Raw genomic sequence first — 23,030 nt, 5'->3', positions numbered from 1 at the left:
CGAATTCAGACTGTACACCTCCTCTTCTGCCATGAAACAAAATAGTAAACTTGTAGGAGTTGCAAAGCTGCAACCTGTGTCTTACCTTTTAGTGGATGATCTGTCTGGACTACGTTCTTGATGCATGCAAAGTAACCTTCCTGCCTGTAATTTGCTTGGAATTCTATCAGATCAGTCTATCAAAGAAGCTGGCAAAATAACGTCCTAAAATTGGACCCTCACAATAAGAAAAAGGATTATTTCATTGGTATCTTTTTGCCATTAGAGTGAGTGATATTACATTACAGTCAGTGGAATTCACTTCTGATATTAAATTCCTGTTTTGTATAGATCACTGGCATGCTCACAACAGGGACAAAAATACCACTGTTTAGACTGTGATATTCAGTTGTAAAGCAATGTCTCAGTGACACAACAAATCCTTCATAAAAAAACAATAGGGAACAGCTCTCATTCATGAAACTAAATGATTTTAGGTAGATCATCCAGGCAGCTTACAAGAAAGCCAGCTCCATAGAAGAAACAGTAAAAATGACTAAATTAATCAATCTGGAGGTTCTGAACCTACGATCTAAAGGATACTTGCTCTATTTAAAATACATTCCCCATCTGCCTACCTCTCGCTTGGATTTCTGGGAGGAACGTTCTAAAATATCATCACTGGAAAGGTCAGAGTCCTCTGAGAAACTCAGGTGTCGACGGAGCTGCAAATCTGAGAAGCCAGAAATTAAAGAATGAAATTAGAATAATGGCAATTATGACAGTTCATTTCTCTCTGGAAACATCTAAGAAGTCAGCTGATAACTTGTTTGATTAAGCTTCAAAAATACTTAGTCCTTCACACCACTGTCAGCTGCTTCAACAGGGATTACAGTGTTACCAGAGAAGCATCGCCTCCAAAATGATCAGTATTAATTAGAAGCTTCATTTTAAGAGAGCATCACCTTCTGCAAATGGTGTTGAAGTAACGGTCATGACTCCTTTTCTGCTGTATCAGTGCTTACAGATAGCTACAGAATTTGGATGACAGCAGCAGGCACCATTTTTCACTATTTGTACAAGGCCAGGGAAATGTTACATGTCTGCCTGCAACCAGGTTTATGACCAACTTACTTAATTTATCACAAGTTATCATTAAATATGTCCGCCTGCACCAGATGACATGTGAGAGATTTACATGAGACCTCAGAATCCCCACTTCTTAGATCAGTAGAGAATGGCCAGATCACTGAAAACACAGAAGAAACTGTCTCTGCGATCTTCAACTTACATAGTGCCAGATCAAAAGAAAAAGAACAAACCATCAAAGGGAGAGATGACAGTCAGATTTAAAATAAAGATGAAACATCACGAACACCTGATTACAGCAAACAACGCTTCGTTCTGAACTCACTCTAAGGCAGAAAACAGATACATCTTGTATGTATCAAGAGTGAACCTTCTATTTAGGGATTCATTTTTTTTCCATTACCATATAAACTAACTCTGCAAATACACAAACATACAATTCTACTCTGTAGTATTCATCCTGATCTGCACATTAGAAAAGGAGAGCAGCGTCATGCTGCATAGTAGCACACAGAGCCCCATTTACTTTCAAGGATTCCTAGCTGTAGTAAAACTACAGAGTGCACAGGCTCATATCAATTATACCTGCTGCTGTAACCAATGGAGAAGACTTGTGCTTGCCAGAATCCACAGTGGCACTACTTGAGGGAGTGCTTGGGCAGGATTTGTCATCAGTCTTTTTCTTCTTGTCTTTCTTATACCCAGAAAAAACAGACTTCCATAATGATCTAGTTTTTGTTGCTTCCTCTGTCCCACCACTAGATTTGTCAGAGAGCCTGCTGTCGTTTTTGGATTTCTTCTCCTTTTTGTTCTTACGAGGGGAGAAAAGAGAAGTTCTTTTCTTACTTTTTCCACTGGAGCCTTCTGAAGAAGTGATGGACCCTTCAGGCCCAGCCACATCAGCTGGAGGAGTGGAGAACTTTTCACTAGCAGCATCATGCTTTAGTGTGGAGCTCTCTGCTATTTTCAAGGCCAAATGCTTTGGAGAGTCATAAAACAACTCTTTGGTCTTCAAGGGCATGGAAGATGCCTTTCGTGCCCTAGCGGCCCCAGCAGCAGCAGCTGCAGCCATCTCCATATCTTTCATCTTACACAACTGTTTAGCCATGGCATCTCGTAGTGCTTGGCTCTTGACAGACTTCTCTCTGGCTCTCATTCTTTCTTCAGCAAGTTCCTTCGCTTCTGGAGAAATTCCAGGTAGTACTCTTTTCTTTTGGTTAACCCCTCCTTCCATTGAGGGTGGACCACCATTTTCTTTGACCAAGGGCAAAACAAGTGGTTTCTCTGGCCTTGGCCTACTGGTAGGAGGTGTAAAGAACTTCTCATGAAGGCTTGTGTCCTCTGTCCTCTCATCATATGTGTCCTCTACATCATCAGCAAATGGAATCTCATCTACACTCTCTGCAAAAGACTTTCGCACGTCTTCTTTTTTGGCCTGAGTTGATTCTTTGGCAGTAGAGGTTGGCTCATAGCGTGGGGGAGCAGGAGGTGTTGATGCTGGTGTTGGAGGTGACTTGATTTCAACCTCATTCTGCCAAATTGCTTGATGCTTCTTTTTACGCAAAGTGGCTGGTTCTTCATTCTGAGGAGGTGGTGGAGGTGGACTTGATGGAGGAGTAAGCATGGCAGAGTCAGAAGTGTTGAAGCTCTGGCTAGCCAGTGTTCTCATGTTAGATGAACTCTCCTGAAGGCCAAGTCCAGAACTGCTGGATACATCTCTCCTTACTTCATTGCAACTCTTCAGATCTTTTTCTGATGGAGATTTTGGGGTGAGCAGAGAAATTTGCTCATTTTCTGACTTGGACAGTCCCTGTCTTCTTAGAGCAGGCTGAGGTTTCACAAGATCAATCCTCTCCTCCCCCGAAACATTCTCAGTGTTAAAAGACTTCAGAGGAGTTGTCTCAAGGGCAGATACAGTCCAACTTGGCTCTGAGCGTTTTTTTCTGTCTACTGGGGTGAGGCCTAAGCTCCTCCGAATTTCAGCACTCTTCATCCAGAACTCTTCTACAAGATTACTCCGTTTCAGAGCTTCTTCTGCAGTAGTAGGGCTTCCCAATTTTTCCACCTCGCTTTCCTGGCTCCTTAGGACTAGTTTGGCCAGAGGAGTAGATGTTAAGGCTGGGACAGGCTGGAAACACACTGGAGGTTCCACTGGGGATGGAATGGATGCTTCAGTAGAAGGCAAAGGCTGTGAACAGATAGGCATTTGAGCAGATGTTGGGGATGAAGCCAATGTCGGTGCTGCTGGCTGAGATTCTGCTGGTGATGTAGGTGCAATGGCTTCTGGTGATGCAACTGGCTGGGATAATACTGGAGAGAGTGGCACTGAAGGGCTCTTAACTTTCCTGTCTTTTGGGATTTCATCCTTTGGTCCTTCTTCAAGAATGAAAGGCTCAGGAAAAAAGCGTGTCTCTGGAGATTTCACAGCATGGGATACTGCAGCAAGGGGATCTTTTACATCCTACAAAAATGAAAAAAAAAAAAGAATTATTACTAGTCACTAGGCACATTGGAATGTTGTTTCACTTCTGTTACTATCAAGTGAAATTAGCAATACAGAAACATTCCAAGAATCAAAATATGAAAAAACCCACATACGGCATCCTTTTCCCAGGCCTGGAAAGCCACTTAGGATTTTACATCAAGTATGTTCATTGCTCTGTTCCACTGTATAAATTGTCCTTTGTACATGACAACAAGGCAAATTTAATTTCTTGAAGTGTGCTAAATTCCAGAAATCCATTTCTATCTTTTTCTGCTCTCTCTTCCCATCCTTGACTCTGTATATTATGAAGGTTTCTTATCTCAAAGATTTGATACAAGTCTCTCCAGCTCTCATCAATACAGTACTTTTTGCTGGCTAGTGTCTGCTTTAAGTACATGGTTTCGTAAAGCAAGGGGTGCTTTCTCTTTAGAAGTAAATTAGGCTGCAATGCCCTTGCCCTTTAATGGTCTGAGGAGTCTGGGTTTTCATCTCCTACATCTAGACTGCCATATTACTCATTAGTGCATTTATTTGTTTTACAATTTAACCCTTCAGCAGGGAACTCCTCATAACGAGTTCTGATATTATTCTTTCCAATGACATATTTTGCACAGGCTTTCTTTTAAATACACGAAGCTTGGTTTAACTGACACAAGATCATCTCTCCATCTATGTGCTTGTATAACACCTATTAGAATGCCCAGGTCTTGAGTACTGCATCTGGGTGCAGTTTATATCTTGATATAAACGGTGACGATGTCTAATGGAATCATTAGATGTACCTAGAAAAAAATAATTATTATAATAGAGAGTGAATGCTGTTAGCAGTTGTTGTCAGCAAACTAACCTTATCCCATAAACTGTCCAGCATCAAGCAACCTGGATTAATGCTGAACTCTCTAGGAAACTCTAATCTTTTAATGATTCTTTATAAACAACCACAAGGAAAAAATACTTCAATTGAATATTTTAAGGGTCATTTGCTTCCTGCTCTTACACACCAGTCATTGGACACAGAGTAAGCTTGCAAGCCTACCCCTAATGCAGGCAAGGTAACAGTAAATAATTGACAAGTCTCACTTCCTTGAGTTGAAATCCATCATTACTCTGGAATAAATAAGCATCACATTGGTTACTGATACCTAAGTGTATACAAATATAATTTTGAATTGTAACTGTACAGAATCTGATTTTTACACAGGAAACATTACCAAACCAGGATAAACAAACAGAAAACACCTTACTTAGGCTCCTCTCATGCATTATGTATAAAATATACAACTCCTGTTAGCTGTTCATTGAAATTAAAATATCCTATATAAATCTTTTTTGACTTTGTGATAGGAACTTGTGCACTGACGAGCCATTATATTCTTAAGTTAGGGAAGAAAGACAGTGTATTATTTTTTCAGACTAGCCAAAGTCAGATTTCAAGATCCACATAAATTATGGAGATGGAAAAGCAGGAAAGACCACTTCTGTCAGCTTGTATTAGTTTATCTGAGAAACTGTTCTGTTGAACTACAGGAAATAAGTAGAGAGCATCTAAGATTTCCATTCTTACCTCTGTTTGTTTTGCTTTGGGACTATCAACAGGAGACAGAGGAAGAACACTGTCATTAGCTGGCTGGATAGGAATGGATGGCTTGCATGGATCTAAGAAAGCAAGAATATGTTTCAGAAAACAAATGAGACTTTTTTTTTTTTTTGGTTACACATAGCACATGGTGACAAATTTCTTAGCCTTTTACAAATTCTACATTGGACAACCAGAACCTAGCCAGAAGTTTGCAAATGCCCAAATTGCTGCAAGCTTGTTACACAAAAACTTCTACAAGAAAGAGCAGTTACATGGGTGCTCACACGCTTTAGGAAGCTGTAATCAATGGATTCAGAAAACCCTTCTCAAAACATTAATGCAAGCACATACTGTGTCACTGAGAGCAGTGAGATGGTTCAAATCCAAAAGACTGTCTTCTCTGACAGCCCAACTTAAAAAATCTAATAAATACATAGAATATCCAGAGTGCAAGTTGTAATCATTCAAGTGTCTACCTTCTGTCACACTGGAAGAAGCACCTTCTGTTCCTTCTTCATCTTCTTCATCTTCAGAGACTTTTAGTTTTGGCTCCTCTATGTCACCTTGCTGTAAGCGGAACTCAGCTTCTGCATCAGATGCAATCTCATCTGATCATTAATTATATGGATGAGAAAAAAAAGAGATTTTGGATACAAGTCCATCAGAACATCTGTTTATTTTCAATATCTTTCATAATCCTTTCTATTCACATGGTGCTTGTCACTGTCCTAACTTGAACACCTAAATGTTTTCCTCTTTTATTACATCTTAATTAGAACCATTTATTAGTAAGTAATGGATGATTAAATAAATAACTAAGTAGTTGAAGTCATGCCTTCTGAGTTTTCTGGAAAATTTTCAATATTTTCTGAGGTATGCAGTTCTTTCTACATTAATAAAGGAAGATTTTTTGGCACAACATCATAGACTTTTCACAAATTTACTTCTATTTAAATTATTCACCAAGATTAATTACTTAATAAGGACACCAGACTGAGCCCTCTTAAATCAGGAGATGTTGAACCTCAACCCACAGCACTGAGGTTCTTCCATTCCTATCTGTCCTTCACCCCTGGCTCAGCCTTGTCTATCTGCAATGAACTCCTTCCTGTTTCACTAGAAACAAGACCAGGTTTAATTACACAGTATTTGTTTTCACTAGTATTTGCCCTTATGATTTTGTTCATATAGCGAGGTTTAAACGATGCATGGTGGTACCCTACCGTCATCCAGTTCTGCACCTGTGTCTCCCTCTTCACCTGCCTGTCCTTCCGTGTCTGCAGGCTCTGTGCCCAGCTCATCCTCCACTTCATTAGCCTCACATGGAGCTAGAATATATTCAAATATTGAGAAAAAAGAAAAAAAAATCTATACAGTGAGAAGGTTCAATATTAAATTGCACCAAATGTCCCTAGTGGAAATATTTATTAATTACTATGAAAACAAAGAATTCTGAAGTGTGCCACCTAGAAAGACATACATGATCAAATGATACCTTCAGACTCCAAGAAAGCAAAGTGCCTGCCTTTGGGGAGTCTCCAAGACATTAGCAACGCAGGCAGCCAGGACTCTTCTGAGGCACTGGTCTTGTGAAAAAATCAGTGAGAAGGGGACTGAGAGGACATCAAACTAGAATAAAGCTTACTGTTTTTTTTCAGTAAGATTTTTTTTTTACCACGACGGAACAGCTACCATCACTTTATAGCATATGTGTATTAGCTGAAAACTGAAATCTCAATGTACCACAACTGTTCATCAAGACACTGAAGCAGATTTTTGAGGGGGTAAGGCAGAGGCAAAGAGTCTAGCTCTAAGATTGATCATTATTACAGTTGGAAAATGTTTAAGTCTGTGCAGCTACAGTATACTTTGGTAAAACAGTTTGGGAGACTTGATATGTTGTACAAGTAACTAGGTCCCAAATGAATCAAAATGTTTTTAAGTGAATAAAAAGACGCATTTTTTTTGCTAGAGACCACGATTTATAGGATCAATACGCAGAAAAGATTCTTCAATTTATAATATCAAAACAGGCATTTGAAAATAGCACCTGTGACGAGATTTAATTACAGAAGGAGGACCCAGTCACGCAGGTCTAAATTTCATTTTTAAATGATACTTAAAAACCTTAAAAAAACCTCTACTAATTCTCAGTTTATTACATCTCTTCCCATCTCTAGTGTTTTGGGTGATTTACTAGAATTTTTTTCATGACATTTAGGCATTTTCACATTATGCTATAATTTCGGACATAATTTAAATACCAAAGATGAAGTGATTCCATTTTTTTTTCACTGCAGAGTCTATTAACTACATTTTTGGATCTGCAAAGTGAACTAGAATCTATTTAATGTCAACAACATGCAGACACTTAGCCTGTTTTTTTTATGTCCACTTATTGCAAATGAGCTCACGGTCAGCATGTATTATTAGGTACAATGTTTGCTAACTATACACATAGTATCTGGTCCTACCTGATGATAATAGGTGCATTTATAACTTCCTTGGTCACAGCTGCACCAGTAAACTAAGCAGTGCAGGTCTCCAGATCTGAATACATACAAAGTCATACTGTCATGTCTGTTGCTAAACCGTAGGAGGGCTCCTGCCATGGTTCCTGACAGCTTTCTTGCCATGGTAGTGCTGCAGTATGCTCCTAGTGGGCAGTCTGGATGCAGCCCTGCCAATACCGGATGATAAAAAAGTTCTAGCCATATGGGTGCAAGTCATGTTGTGGTAGCTTTCTTCAGAGTCACAGAGTGGGCCCCGGACCTTTTTATTTACTAGTGAAGATGTGGCCTTTGGAACCATTTATTAATTATGGCACTCTCAAAAAAACCCCAAAACAACTATCCCTAAGACTGAGGTCTTACAGTGTCTCTCCTTTCTCTGATCCAGGTTTTTGCTTATTTCAAAGCAAAGCCCTTGGTGGGTGGTCTGTCTTCTTCCTTCAGACTGAGAATTTATTCTTCAGTAGTATCAAGATTGACAAACGTGAGTTAATTTATTTTCTGTAAACTGTGGTGAAAAGGCAGTTATACCTAAGTGTGATAAAGCACTGGTTTATTCCCTTATGTCAGAGGCTTATCAGATCCAGAATCTAACAGATCTAGAACACAGGAGACATAGGAAACTGAGTCGAGTAGCAAAGGCTGGTCCTCCCACAAGGGCGTTTATAGATGTACTGAACAAAACCAAACTGTGCCTCTGTATGATTGTTGCTTAGGTGTGCTCTTAGGTATGTTACTTGGAAAACAATAATGCCATAGGATGGTTTTTAAGGTAACCAAATGTGAGTAATCTTAATCAAAACTTGGAAAAATGTAACTCTGATGGTAAGAATATCTGATATCACTATGTACATGTTTGTCTTCTGATGCAGAAACCATGAGGTGACATGAATAGCATATGGAGTGTTTAAGAGAGAGGATAAAATCAACTCTTTTAGCTAGCTTGGTATATAGAACTCAGCAAAAGATTTTATGGACGCATAGATAAGTAACAACTTGGTGCAAGGGGGATCTCATTTTGAGCGACATAGAGAGCTTGCAAGTGGCTGGTTATATTATACATATACTGTGCATATACATATATGCGGTTAGGATAAGGAGCAAGAGGCCAAAAGCTGTCACACAACAACTTAGAAGCTACACACTACGGCAGCCAGAAACTGGGTTTAGCACTTTGTTCGTATCAGTAGCAGCCGTGAGTGGACTGCACCATGTGCAGCCATCCTGTAAACACTGCTGCCTTGCCAAAGCAGCAGCAGAAGCAAAGTTTTATAGCTGAGCTAGTTATTCTGACGTGCCAAAGCAACACAGCCATAGATCAACTACACATCCATGAACTACTCCCGTTCCACTGATTTACATACTCTCACTGCTTTACAGAATTTGACTCCCTCACTCTAATCCCAGAATCTTTACACTCACCGGTTTTGCAATAGAGACCGACTAAAGAAAGCAACTGAACTCCACCATCCTTCAACTCTCCTGAAGCTTTCCTAAGTAACATGAACTCCAAGTTAAAGGAGACACAACAGTTATCATTACTCCTAAAGATCCCAGCTTAAACCTCACTTTTCTTTCTTGCTTTCCTCACGACATATATAAAATTTGCAATTGCTTCAGATAATTACAGTTGCTTCAAGCACTCTCTGTCACTTTTCAATTGCAAGAAAAAAAAAACCTTTCAATTGCAAGAAAGCCCCACGTACTTTTAGTCAAGGAGCTGAGGGGAAGAATAACTGATCTACTCTTCTGTTCATAAAGCAAATCAAAACACCCAGCTAGATTCCTACTACTACTTTATTACACCGAAGATAACCTCGCTGTTTGGCCTGCCTTCCAAAGGGTTACAACAGATGTCCAGTTCATGCAAGAATGGACTGTCCGAGCAAGGCGTGCATGCACACTCCCCCTTCCTCCCTCCCTCCACTTCCAGTCATGCAGTAGCGATAGGGCCATAGGTTCCAGGGTTAAAGTACCAGCTCAGCTGCTGAAGGCATGGAGAAGAGACGGGCAGGGTTATTGTGCATTGGAATACATAGAACATCACCAAACTACCTCCAGGGACCGTCTCCAGCCACGCCTGTACTGCCTCATGGCGTATGGAAGGAAGGTCGGATGCTGAATTTAAAAAACAATAAATCATAAGAAATCAAAATTAGACCATCAGGAAGTGTCTAGAAGTGAAATGTGACAAAAGGGAAAAATTTCAGCGACAAATACAGGAATAAAACCTACAAGATGTTACACAATTGATTACAGGCTTGGGATTCAAAGAAGACAACATACAAATGCCCAGGGCCAAATCTTCCCTTAGGATCTATGATGTCAGAGGAAATACAGATGGTAATGTAAGAAAAACACAGTTCTTAGCATCTGATTAGCACATTGCTACTGCCGTACTCAGCTTGAAATTTTGTACAGGAGGGAAATTAATAGGTGAAAGAGCTGAGCAGTGAGACCTAACAGAATCTGTCAGTCACAGTATTTCAGAATCGGCACTGTCCGGCTTTGAATGCTACCAGACAAGGAAGAATTCCTAGAACAGAACGAGAGAGACTTCAGCATTTCAGTCATGTTATTCCAGATCAAACCCTAGCTCCAGCTGCTCCTCTGGTAAGCTCTCCAAATGAGCTCATATGACAGAATACAGCTCAGTCAGGAACAAATCTGTCTATCAAACTTGGATCGAAAATTTATGGCATATCCGTAAGTACATATTTGCAACAGTTATTTTATACACAAACTGTTGATATGCCTGTACATGCCTGTACTATATCACAGTGTAAATAAAGCAGCTACCTACCAATCAGTAGATTTTCCTAGTTTGGCCTAATTTGAGGGAAAGGGAAGGAAATAAGGAAATACTGCCTGCTTCCCAAAACAAGCAGCAAAGACTGCAGAATCGATTTGGAAAAATAAACACACGTTTTCTTTTATTTTACTGGCAGCTGCAGTAATACATTATGGGAAGGTAGGAATCAGAAAATATAAATTAAAAGAAAAACTGAGAAGCTATAGTGCCATAGACCTTCAATTGGAAGTTATATGAACCTTAATTATGGTATGCTTAAGAAACTGTGTTATCATTTTTTACTTAGGGTTCTTAAAATTTAAAGCAGCCACTTTAAGAATACTGAATGTTACAGACATGGAATAGCGCACATTTCTATGACTGCAGTGGGAAGGAAATACAGATCTCTTACTTGCATAGAGCAGACCTCACACCAGAAAATCCAAGTGCATTCTACAAACTGCAATTACAAATACAGCCTAATAGAACTGTGATTATGTATGAAGCTGGACCAGGATCAAAAAAAAAAAAAAAAAAAAAAAAAAAAAAAAAAGGCCAGATTAGGCAACCCCTTCACCCAACACACTTATTTCCTCTACAATCATGGCACAGTGGTTTGTTATAGATTTGACAAAAGGCCATCACTTACTAAATCAGCAACATTAATTTTTTTTAAGCTTGGGCTTCCAGATAAGTAAAGCACATATGACATACTTACCTTCTGACACCCAGTAATATAGTCTAGAACAGGGTCTGGTACAGAGATCAGCTCAGTGGGGATGGCTGGAAAGCCTTTATAAAATAGCTAGAATGTTGGCATTTTTTCCCTTTCCAAAGTTTTCGTTTAAGTAACCAGTAACTCGAAAAGATCACAAYTTGCTTTAAAAACCAGATATACCGTCAAATCTTAACTACCTTTGAACTCTGTCCTTCCCCGATAATACCAGCTGCAGCTACACCATTTGAAAAGCAGCAGCAGAGAAATATGCTCAATACAGAAGCCAGCACTGTTCAGTCTCTCACTGTAATGCACGTACCACACAACACCCCACTTAACTTTCCTGGGCGTCGAATTCTCATTGCCACAAAAAGCACATGGGAGCTTCTAGTACTTCCCCTAAAGTCAGTTATCATGGGCTGATGCCTAGCATTAGCAAACCATTTCTACAGTGAGGAAGAATGCTCTGGAGTCAAAATAGGCACGTGAATGGGTCAGAAGTCACAAAGCTGTTGAGCTGAGGAAGCAGTTATTTTAAGCAGAAATTGACCTGTAAAGCAGAATGTTTGACCAACTGCAATTTCAGAAAGTAGCTCCTTTGAATCACTAGTGCCCCTTCTGAAGAGCACTGCTCTGAAAGGGTGCAGAAGCAAAAGAGTTAAACAACTGCAATCGTCATCTAGGAACTGACAGTGCAGGGGGAGATTACCTCTGGAGGTGGAGGACTTTGAGGCTGGGACCATTTTTTCCTCCTCCTCTTTTTCACGGATGTGTGTCCAGTGCACATCTGCCAGGATCTCCAAGGGATCAATCGGATTTACAATCTGCTGCAGTCTAAGGTTTCCAGCTAGCAGATCAAGGATATGGCAGACCAGGATGTAGGTAAGGTGGGATGAAGGACAAGGAGGAAAAGGTAGGAGAACAGTGGAAAGGAAAAGTAACACACCACAGGAAAAGAAATATGAAAAGAAGAAAAGAAAACATTACTAAGATCAGTTTTCAAGATAGACAGAAAAAGCTCAGCGTTGGTTGTGCACGCATACACCAATACAGCAGGTTCCCACTCTTCACGTTCCACATCAAAGCTGAATAATGCCATTCCAAAGGCAAAGAGATGCTATTAAAAACTTCATTATAGATTATCTCTATTGCAAGCAGCTTCATTGAAATGAAAGACATTTTCTGGTGTCCAAGAGATATGTGGTAGGTAAATACCAATTTAGCAGAAATTTCCAGTTCCTTTAGCCTACTCAGCATGATTATTGCCAAAAATACCTTGCTGTTAAAGGCAAGAGACAATCTGCATTGTAGTTTGATGCACCAAAACAAAAGGACCTTCATTCCCTACTATCTGTTTAAATATTTCTTTCTACACTGGGTAAATCTTCCTTTGTGAACGAAATGTTTGATCTCAGAGTTTCAGGTCTATGTATGTGCGCATATGCACACATGGGCACTAATTTTGCACTAACTGAATTGTTTAAAGGGTAGAAGTGATTTCTGAGCAGTGTCAACTTTTTCCTTATGACTTACTCACTCTCCTAAAGATTTCCCTTTGCAAAAAAGGAATTTGTTTCAAAGGAATAACGTTATTGCTCCTTTACTTCCCTACACAAACAAGAAAGCAGCTGATAAGCAATTTACTCAACTCACGCTGAAAGCATCTTCCCTGAGATGAGTCTATTATCTTCAGAGACCCTTTCTCTAATGCCACCTGCTACAGGAGGTTTTGTTTACCCATAATTAAATACCTCATTCCACAGGGACTAAGGTGTTCAGTATCTGCAGAGGGAGTGGTCTATAAAAGCACATGATTTATACTGAACAGTAAAATGCCCATTTTATAAAGTTAAGTCAATATTCATGGGCAGCTTATCACTGTGTAGGGTAAACACTATTTCAGCAATTTACAACTCAAAAGCAATTAGACTTTCATATGCTAGATTAGTGGTTGGAAGGAAACAAGAAACGAAAGTAGCATTTAGAAGCCATACTCATCAATTCCTGATGTCCTGATTTAATGCAGTTCAGCTCTCCCAGCAATATTCCCCCCAGATATAACAAAGTGTTTAGGACTTCAGTTTCAGGAATGACTGGGTATGATAGCTCTCATTAAAACTGCAGAAGAAACAGGCAGAAGAAACTGCAGGAAGGACAGAATCACCAGGCGATTATTAAAGGGGAAAAGGGATCAGACAAACAAACTCAAATGCAGAGTAGGATTCACAATTTAGCCACATATTTAGCAGCTTTATCTCCCTATTACCTTATTAGAAATTTTTCATGATCAATCAGCACAAAAACTTGGTCTAACCAGAGCTACTTCACATCCTGCAGGAAAAGGAATCTGGGTTTTTCTCATCGCATACCAAAGCACTCACATGCAGGCCCCAAGATGAGTAGAGTTAGCATTTGCATCCCCACGCAAAATTTTGTGTTAAAAGGTTTAGGTTTGCCAGCAATGGCTGCAAAGTATATAGTCACTCAGCAAGGCTCAAAAAGAGCAGGTCCCACATGATCTGCATGTTTTTAACATGGATTTGTCTGTGATTTATATCAGTGTAACATATGCACCTGCAGTCAACTCCCAAGACTCTACAGAGAGGCCTGGGTCTTGATTAGGAAATAGGCCCTGTTCAGCTTTTTCGGTAGGTAAACTACAGTTTAAACAGCACAACCAAATGTGAAGAACTGCTGCTGGGCTAACGGGCAAACTTAAGATTTCTTTCAGTTATAAATGCTTGAGAATTTCAAATGACAGGTGGTGTGGCCTGTCCCAAAGCTGCCTACTACAGCTTTGCAAGAAACCGGACATTTGTTCTGCTTTAATGGGATAGGTAGCTTTCCTCTCTAGATTCACTTTAGCACTTAACAGCACTTAGTAAGAAATGGGCAGTCTCAACATTTATCTTTTAACGGAATGTGAAGCCACCCATGAATCAACTCCTTAGAAGCCAGGCCTAAAGCAAACTATCAACTAAAATGCAGGAAAGCTTCTTCATTTATGTTCTTCAGCCATCCTAGTACTACTACTAATCCTTTCCACCAAAAAGTTAAATTGGGAAAAATAAAATATCTCAGATTTGTTGTTTTATAAATATGACAAATGCTAAGCTACAGCAGTAACAACTGTAAGTCCGAAAGTACATAGTTTGACAACTAGGTATGCCCCCTTACCTGTATGAAGGTCTTTGGATTTTCTTCTCACGTATTCTGGCTCTAATGAACCACATTAAGTGAATAAGGAATTAACAAGCCATTAGGACCTAGTGCTTCAAAAAACTAACCATCAGAAATAAATTGCAGCAGAATTCATTATGGAAAACAGCACACCTATTTAAATTGGAATGCCGGATTATTTTCATGTCCATTTTGTGACTTTGAAAAATCTCAGGATCTCCAGAGTTGATTAGCTTCCCCAACACTCTCCCCATAGACACACGCTCACAAAGGACAGTAGCAAAAAATGCAGGTTTGCTCACACAGGCAATATAAATGCAGTAGTTCTGACGTGTCCAGTGTGTCTAAATATGTGGGGTTTGCTATTCATGCACATTATAGTAGCAGACTGATGAAGATTTTGAGATATCTTCAAGTCTTTGGCAGCTTTACCTTTTTCCTAAAACCAGCAGAGAAACCAGACCTGAAGTACTGCAATTGGACCAGGAGGTAAAGGTAACAATAGCTACTGAATCAGTTTTGAGAGAGCTGGTAAAGCAATTACACAAAAGAGAAAATTTTCTCATGTGGGACCTGCTCTTTAAAACACTCCCCTCTGCTTAGGGGAAATGGAAGTGGAAATGGTTTACGGGTACCTTTAAATGTACCCGCGTCCTCTTCATTTGAGAGACGTTGAAGCCAGAGGCCTTGCTGCAGCTCTCTCTCCCAAGGGCAATACTCTCCCTCTACAGCAGAGGGAACCACACAGCCATACATAACACCAGACACATGTGTGTGTGTGTGTGTGCGCGCGCACACACAAGCAATGGAGAGAGAGAAAGAGAGAAAGTACAGAATCAGAAAGAAAGAAAGAACTGTCTGGAAATCCAGTGAGTATTACTCCCACTGTATCCAACGTGCCTGACAGGAAAACTCTGCTCGACAGAAACAACGGCTGTCTGAGAACGCCATGATTTAGCAGACAAAACAGACAACATGCAGATTACCATACTTAAAAAGCAGTCTCGACTTTCATAGGCTTCAGCTACGGAGACACAGTTACTAAGCTGAAGAAGTAGCCAAACAACCTGTTGATTTCACGAACAAAATCATTGCTAAGACTCAGTGTGACTGGACCTCTGTTCATACAAGGAGCCAAAGACCTTTAAAAAGAAGCTCTTTGGAGTCTGATAGTCTTCAGAAAAGGGAAATGAAAGTATAAGATTAACAAGAAATCTGGAATAGTGGTGAAATGCTGAAAACATGTATATTCTTAACACAAGGCTTGCATGATGGTGACTGAGACAAATGCAAGGGAATGAGTCTTTCTCTAAGATTTTCCACAGAAATTCCTCAGAGCTAAAATGAGAATAATCTCAACTCTGTCTTATCAAGACTTTCTTTTAAATAAGGAGAGCTGGAAGCAGCTTCTGGGAGGCCTCGATGTTAGCTGTAGGGGACCACCAGGGGTAAGGCACCCTGCAAAACTGAAAACACTGCCTCCACAATGCTTCCAATTCTTGCTGCCAAAGAACAAAGGGCACATTCAAATCCAATTCCCAATAATAATAATAAACAACAATAAAACAATGCACTGTCACCAAGCTCTGAGTTGCACATGTTGGCATGCTGTATGGAAAGCATACTGTGTTGTCAATAATGCTGCAACCATCTTGCGGGGAACAATCTTCTGTATCCAGAACGATCCACCTAAAACTTTGTCAATAACTCCCTAAAAATCAAGTAATATGAAATTGAAAGTAGAAAGAAAGATTTCCAAGGCAAATCTTTTTCATTCCGTTTTGCAAGTACTCAGCTTAGTTTTCATTCTCATCTAGCAGCAAAAAAGGATAAATCGATCTGTCTAACCTTCGCTAGACTGCTCATCTTCCTCCTCTTCATCTTCCTCATCATCATCATATTCTCCCTCTTTGTCTTCAATCTCAAGATTCTCCTCGGCCTCAATCTCCTCTTCACTCTTTCCTTTCAGGAGGGCATGGATACGCACAGCCTCTTTCCATGGTACGCCACCCAGGTCTGAAGGGGGTTGCTGAGGCTGCAGTAGTTCATCATCATCCTCCTCATCTTCCTCCTCCATCTCAGACTCTGAACTACTGTTTGAAAAAACAATAAAACAGCAACCAGTTAGTGTTTCTTAGATGAGTCTACATATGACTGACAAGTCATTTCAATATACAAAAGCCCAAAACATACAGTAGAAACCATACTTGTCATCTTCTTTCAGTATTTCATGGGCACTTTATTTACAGCTTGATCAGTGGGCTGCAGTACAGTCCATGTCCTGCTTCTTTTCACAGAGGTGAAGCAGCATTAAAGTACCTATGAAGTTGCATCCAAATATTTGTGCAGCATTCACTGTTACAGTACCTGAGCATATTTAAGTCGGGCACTAAGAAGTAACTTCACTCATACCACATTGCTTTCACTGCACTATGGCAGAAGAGTGCTTGGCAGTGTCAGAATGCAGACGGTCATATTTTTTGACAGTGGCAACTATTGCTGGCGTTTTGGATAGTTAGGGCATTTTTGGCACTTGCTGGCAACAGCCACAGAAGGCTTTAGGAATAGAAAGAACATAATGCATAACGCAACTATCAGGCCAAAGCATACATAGCATGTGAGATAAGGACAGCTGGAGAGAAATGCAAAATTCCACGCTTTTCTACATCACAGACAGCACTAGCGTAAGTATCCAATTACGTGCAGAGTGCACATAGTGGCAAGAAACTGCAGGAAACACTGCAAGGACAATTACAATAATGTGCCTACATGGAAAACAATACATATATATCATTAGCACTTTTTAGTAGACATCTTTGTTTAATTCTGGTAGTTCCTAAGAATAAGCCACAGGAGCAAGAAATGTAACTGCCTACAGAATGAAATTTAATCTAACTCAGTCTTATGTACTGGACTATCTAGAGACAGCCGGGAGAAAGATGGTTGTATTTGACACTGGAAAATGAATGTGACCCGTACTACATCCAGAGAATGCATCCGCAGAGCAAAACAGTATTCTTTGTTATTTTTAATAGATCATTGCTGGAAAAAACCTCTGCATTTACTATAGCAACAGTTTGGTGCTTCCCATATAAATCTTGATAGGCCCAGAAAACTGTTTGTGAATAGTTAAAATTTGGGTGAGTCATCTGAGAACAATACTACTGCTCCTGCTGCTTCCTTATGACAGCTATCATTGTATTTAACAAATTAATGCCTTTGGCAGAACCCTTTCCATACAGACAACGACAGGGAAAACTGACAAGTTGAAAACCAAGAAGAATGACATTTAAATTCCATGCAAGTCTGTAAAATACAGTTTCTACAGTTGTTGTAATTTCATTTTCCATATACAGATTTTTATTACATGAGCACTCAATATGTATCATAGACACTTCCTAGAAAATGCTACTTGGCAGCACTTTTTCTCTTATACCACACACAAACATATTCATGTGCAGATTTCAAAATCTACTCTAACACTATGTAATGGTATCATATTTAGGTAATTTTATTCATCCACTTGTCTGACAGACTGTTTTTGTTAAAGAAGTTAATAGATAAAACATCATCGTTTTTTCTGTGCTCTGATCGTCACATATATGTCCATAGGCCCTTAAATTATCTCCACTGTTTTGAACTGATTAATGTAAAATGCTCAAATTATAATCCACTTTTCCACGGCATAAATTGAACGTTTATTTTGAACTGTCTGCCCTGTTCTCACATAGCAAATACTCAATACAAATGCTACTGTGTGCCAGAAACTCAGTTTATGTTCTAGGAGACTGAAGCATACTCCAGAGGCTTTACACAGATACTCTCATGTTCCCCTCCTCCCTCCTCCTTGATTAACAGCACACTTTCCTAACTTTCAGCATGGAAATAAACCTGCCAGGTGCTGCCTGCTGGGTTTTCAGTGCTGGCAATAACGTTTACTGCTGCTCAAGCTGTTGCCATGACCACTGAATGGGTTGAGTTGCTGTTCTTCACCCAGCCTGCTTATGTCATGTAATACTGATGACATAATTTTTTTTACCACATAGCTCACTTTACCTTCTTTGGCATTTATTTATAAATATGCTTTTTGTCTGACCTTTGAATACGGAGAAATGATGAGCTGGGTGGCTGAAAGATGCAGTCAGATGGCCTGGTAGAGTGGGCACTCCTTTTAATATGGTCATTTTTTTACGTCACATGAAATAATTCAACAGCTGAGACTATTTTTTTTTTTATAAAGTAGTGATCAAAGACTAAACAGAGGTTACTTTGTGGAATTTGTATAGCCAGTTCAGTTTCTCTCTAAAAATCTGCACATACAACACAGAGTTATTGTTGATGAGAGGAACCAAAACCTAACCTACACAAACTACTCTTTTCTGTTCCCTTGCCGCACAGGTCCAATGCAGTGTAAGCTGTCCTACTACACTCCTTTCAAAGACCACCTTGGCAGAATATTACATTATAACCAAAATAGAAAATGACACACTTAAAATGGATGAATAAGGCATTCAAAGGGTTTTCTACCCCTCAAACACCATGTAGCCTGGGTTTGGTTCTTTAAATGTCTTTTTCCTGTGGAGGAGTCGGCGCTTAAGCAAGACTAGCTCTCTTTTGAAAAAACATACTTCAAATACTGTTTCCCAGAAGTTTCTCTGCAACTTGCACACTCACGTATACATGTGCTTGACAAGCTCTGCATCACAATGTATGGTTTCTTTTTGATTCAGTGTGTGTAACTATGTGTACCGTGAAGGTCAGTCTGTTATTCCAGAAGGCATGGAGCGAATAAAAAGTTCCACTCTTACTCAGCGAGCTCCTAACCCTGCAGCTTAGGACCAAGACTGGGAATGTAATCAAATCAGGGCTTTGGCTGCTTGCTTGCAGGAGTCAAAAATTTTTTTCTTTCTTTGCTGCAAAAGTGATCACACTTTTTCTTGACTTTTCTTTGCCTTTCTGTGAAGCATGAAGGATTGGGTAGCGCTGAATAGAGGATACCGGGTAATTACATCATCCAGAAAATTCTCTGATGTTTGGCCTACATCAACCCATGAGAGAAAATCAAACTAGCTAACATAATGGTGTTCTGGCCTCAGCCTCCATAATCCTATAAAAAACGGCTCTTGGAGAAGAACAACAGCTTCATGCTGAAATGTCACTTTTTTCACTGACTCTTCTTTGGAAGTCTTCTGCCATTTACTGACCAGACCTAATGAGTCCTGATTCACTGAAATCATGACCAATAATAATAAGGTTCTATGAATTTTGAGATCTATAAGCAAAAAAGAACTAAAAACCTACCCACAATATTACGAATGCTCATATTGTCACAGTCAATAAAACTCTTAGATCTGAGCTGGGAGCTAAAGAGAGATGGGTAAAGCAAAGAGAACTCAAGTCACTCAAAAAACAGTTCAGAGAATATTCAACTAGGCCACTGAATAAAATCTCAGTTATGTAAAATGTATCAAACCATCATCTTTTAGAGAAACAAGTATGTTAAGAAATTAATTAAAAGTGTTATTATAGTTCCAGAGAAAACAGGTGTACAGGATAACAGCAATCCCCAGGAACTTTAAGTCCCCCATTCCTGAGTCCAAACTCACTTCCCTATCAAGAGAGGAAGAGTTCAGACTATTAAAAAGCTACTCCTTTCCAGATGCTTCCTCTCCAAACTTATCTTATGAGATGACTTGGATTCTGTACTACCATAATCCTAGGATGATTTTAATGAACAATTTTTTACCTGCACTCTCCACCACACCAACTCAGTTCAATTTCATAGGCACAAACGTAGTAAGCAATTTCTTATACAACACTACATCTGCATGTAATGTATGCATAGAATATGTTTGTAACCTCTGAGCCCCAGGAAACCAGCAGCAGAATTATCTGAGTTTATTTCAAAAGGTGTATGGGACAGACTGAGAGCTGAAAAATTACAGGTTGCTACTGCTACAAAGAAAACATACTAAGAGATCAAGATTGCAAAAGTGCATGACTGACTATAATGGTCACAGGCATTCTTCATCGAATATTTTCTCTCAGCTATCCCTGTAGCAACCAATACTTATGCCTGCAAATATCTGGATCCTGGAGTGCCTGCACATCACTTTACAGATAAAGGGAAATTTGTGATGGCGTGGCCCATTATTTTTCAACAACCATACCTATTGTTTCAAATTAAGATCTCTCTGGCATTACAACAATATTCAGTCCAGGCTACATGTGTGTCAAGCTTTAAATCACAGCTGTTTTTGAATTGAAATGTGGTTAACTTTGGAAAACACCCTCTCTTTTTTATCCATGTTCTGTTGCTTAGATGACTACTGTGTTTTTAATACAATTTCACTCCCACTTCAATCCTTTCCATTTTAAGACTGGTTTTCACGGTACTACCAGTACTTTTTAAAGAAACTTATTAAGTAACTTAGAAGAACAGAAACTCTAACATAAATTATCTACGTACAAACGCACAATGTTTTCAAGAACTCTAACAAGGGCAATCTGGTAAACAATATGTGAAAAAAAGCTAAAGGAACAGCTGGTAAAAGTCTGTTGGAATAGATATAAAAAACTTATGGACAACGTGTGCTAACCTGCTGGGCACATCATCTTCTGTTGCTTTGTCTAATACACTGCTCAGGTTATGTTCTGCCAGTGTCTCTTCAGGAACCTCTTCCAGTTCTTCTTCCCGTTGCAGTGACAGTCGGTAATTCTCCAGCTCAATTCGCTCAGGTGTGCCCCGCAGTCGCTTGGCAAGGCTAGGCTCTTCCAGCCCATTTACATTAGCACCTAAAGAAGAAGCCAGTGAATAAATGATAAATGCAACAACCAGGAAGGTACTTTCTTAAGGAAATTGAGCTATTTGGAGAAACAGGGCATGAGGTAGAGGGAGCTAAATAAAGTGAGAGAAAGAGAATACCTTATGTCATTATTCTGTTCGCCACTACAGGCAGAACCTGCTGGGGAGACAGACTGCAAAAGGGAATCTTAATGGTTTTGGCTAATAGATGCTAAAAAGAATGTTGACTGTCCTAGTTGAGAGAGGAAATAAGGACATTTTAGCTGCATAAACCAGAGCTGCAGTGAAGCCTGTTTGGTAAGGCCTGCAGAAGGCCATAGATTGGGAATATTCCCCAAGCCCAAGTAGAAATGATATAGGGCAATCCTGCTGCATAATGTTAAAATTGTTACCAGTCAAGTCAAGTAGAACCACAGAGCTAGATGGCACAAAAACATTTCTACTACTTAATAGTAGAAGAGGAAGAGAAGAAGACGAATGAAAAAGATCCACTAGGAGAAAGCTTTCAAACTTCTACACTTCAATTTATTTTTTAATCAGAGCATGTGATGAAACAGGCCACAGGGAAAAATATAGATAAGATGTCCAAAAGCACAAATCCCACAGATCCCACAAAATTGAAAGGATTTGTGAATCAAGCAGTTGGAGAAAAGAAGTATAAAGAAGCTTCATTCACTGTGGCAGTCAATTAATTATGTTCAAACCTGCATTCTTCCATCTCTTAAAAATTACAGTATTTTAGCTAAAATAGCATGCCACTGTTCTACCCTTATTCAGTTTAGTATTTACAGAGGCCAACCCTTCCTAGCCTTTGTTGTGCTGTGCTATAATGAAGCCAAAGCTTTCTCTCATGAGATGAGCTGTTCAGTGTCCTGATCATCCCCTAGCAGTTTGCACCTGTCCCAGTTTGGATTACTCTTTCCAGAACCTGCATGATTAGAATTGTACACAACTTTCCAGATGAGGTCTTATCAGTGTACCGTGCAGCTCTGCCAGAAATCTCTCATCTGATAACCCCTGAGAGCACATTTACCTATTTATACACCACATAATACTGGGGGCTTTTATTTATTGACTGATATTGAGATCGTTCTCCTTCTCTGCTTTCAACTGATCAGCTTCTTGTTGGTAGCCAAAATTTTCAACATTTTCTTAGTGCATGACCCGGTACTTTATACTATTACATTTCTATTTTTAATATTACAGTCCACAAAAATTTGCTGTTCTTTGCACAGGACATTCCTATCCTCCTCTGCATTGGTGATGCTTCAAAATTTTGCCTCAGCAGTGAACTTCATTAGCAGATTCCCCTCCCCCTTTTTTTTGTCAATATCACTAGTGAAAGTATTAAGAAGATCAACCCCTACATTAATTTTTGTGAACTCTACATTCTGTAGGTGTCATCCAACTGCATTATTTCCTCTTTCAGTGAAACCACTGCTCTCTCATTTAAGTCAGCACCTTCTGTATTACTCCTTCACTTTACCAAGTTTAACCAGTAATTTCCACGTGCCAGTTTTCAGGTGCTTCATTGAAGTCCAAACTGATCAGATGCACTACCTTTCCCTTACACAGATCATCAGTTACCTTATCAATAAAAGCTGCCAGGCTACTCTGGCACAGTCTTTGGTGAACTCACGTCACCTTTTACGCCACTTACCTTCATGAAGTCAAAGTGTCTCATCTGGAGAACTATCTGTCTTTATTGTTTTGTTTTCCTTCTAAGGTGCCGTACCTACTGTTTACATTAAGAGATACGCACCTGTTTAGATCAGCTTTTTCCTTTTTGTTTTGTTTGTTTAGATCATAGTTTTGTTCAGGTGATAGTTTTGTCACCCACTGGGGTGATAGTCAGGGTAGAAGAGGATAGCCCAATTTGATTACAAGTTCTTAC

General features: G+C 39.6%; 1 protein-coding gene across 1 annotated transcript in view; it reads right to left on the bottom strand.

The window, feature by feature from the left end:
• MICAL3 (microtubule associated monooxygenase, calponin and LIM domain containing 3) overlaps window positions 1-23,030 on the bottom strand; it is a 182,787-nt gene that overhangs the window by 29,028 nt on the left and 130,729 nt on the right. The window contains exons 28-37 of the mRNA XM_085324197.1: window positions 20,931-21,126; window positions 16,180-16,424; window positions 14,967-15,056; window positions 11,861-11,998; window positions 9,698-9,760; window positions 6,356-6,460; window positions 5,609-5,740; window positions 5,118-5,209; window positions 1,654-3,529; window positions 618-712 (exon numbers count right to left, since the gene is read on the bottom strand). Coding sequence (XP_085180323.1) covers window positions 618-712; window positions 1,654-3,529; window positions 5,118-5,209; window positions 5,609-5,740; window positions 6,356-6,460; window positions 9,698-9,760; window positions 11,861-11,998; window positions 14,967-15,056; window positions 16,180-16,424; window positions 20,931-21,126 — 3,032 coding nt within the window. The remainder of the gene's footprint in view (window positions 1-617; window positions 713-1,653; window positions 3,530-5,117; window positions 5,210-5,608; window positions 5,741-6,355; window positions 6,461-9,697; window positions 9,761-11,860; window positions 11,999-14,966; window positions 15,057-16,179; window positions 16,425-20,930; window positions 21,127-23,030) is intronic.

Source organism: Rhea americana, unplaced genomic scaffold (genome assembly GCF_003343005.1).
Source record: "Rhea americana isolate MKP2758 unplaced genomic scaffold, rheAme1 scaffold_9, whole genome shotgun sequence".
NCBI classification, from domain to species: Eukaryota; Metazoa; Chordata; class Aves; order Rheiformes; family Rheidae; genus Rhea; species Rhea americana.
The sequence above is the reverse complement of the archived record's forward strand: the minus strand, read 5'-3'. Positions and strand labels throughout refer to the sequence as shown.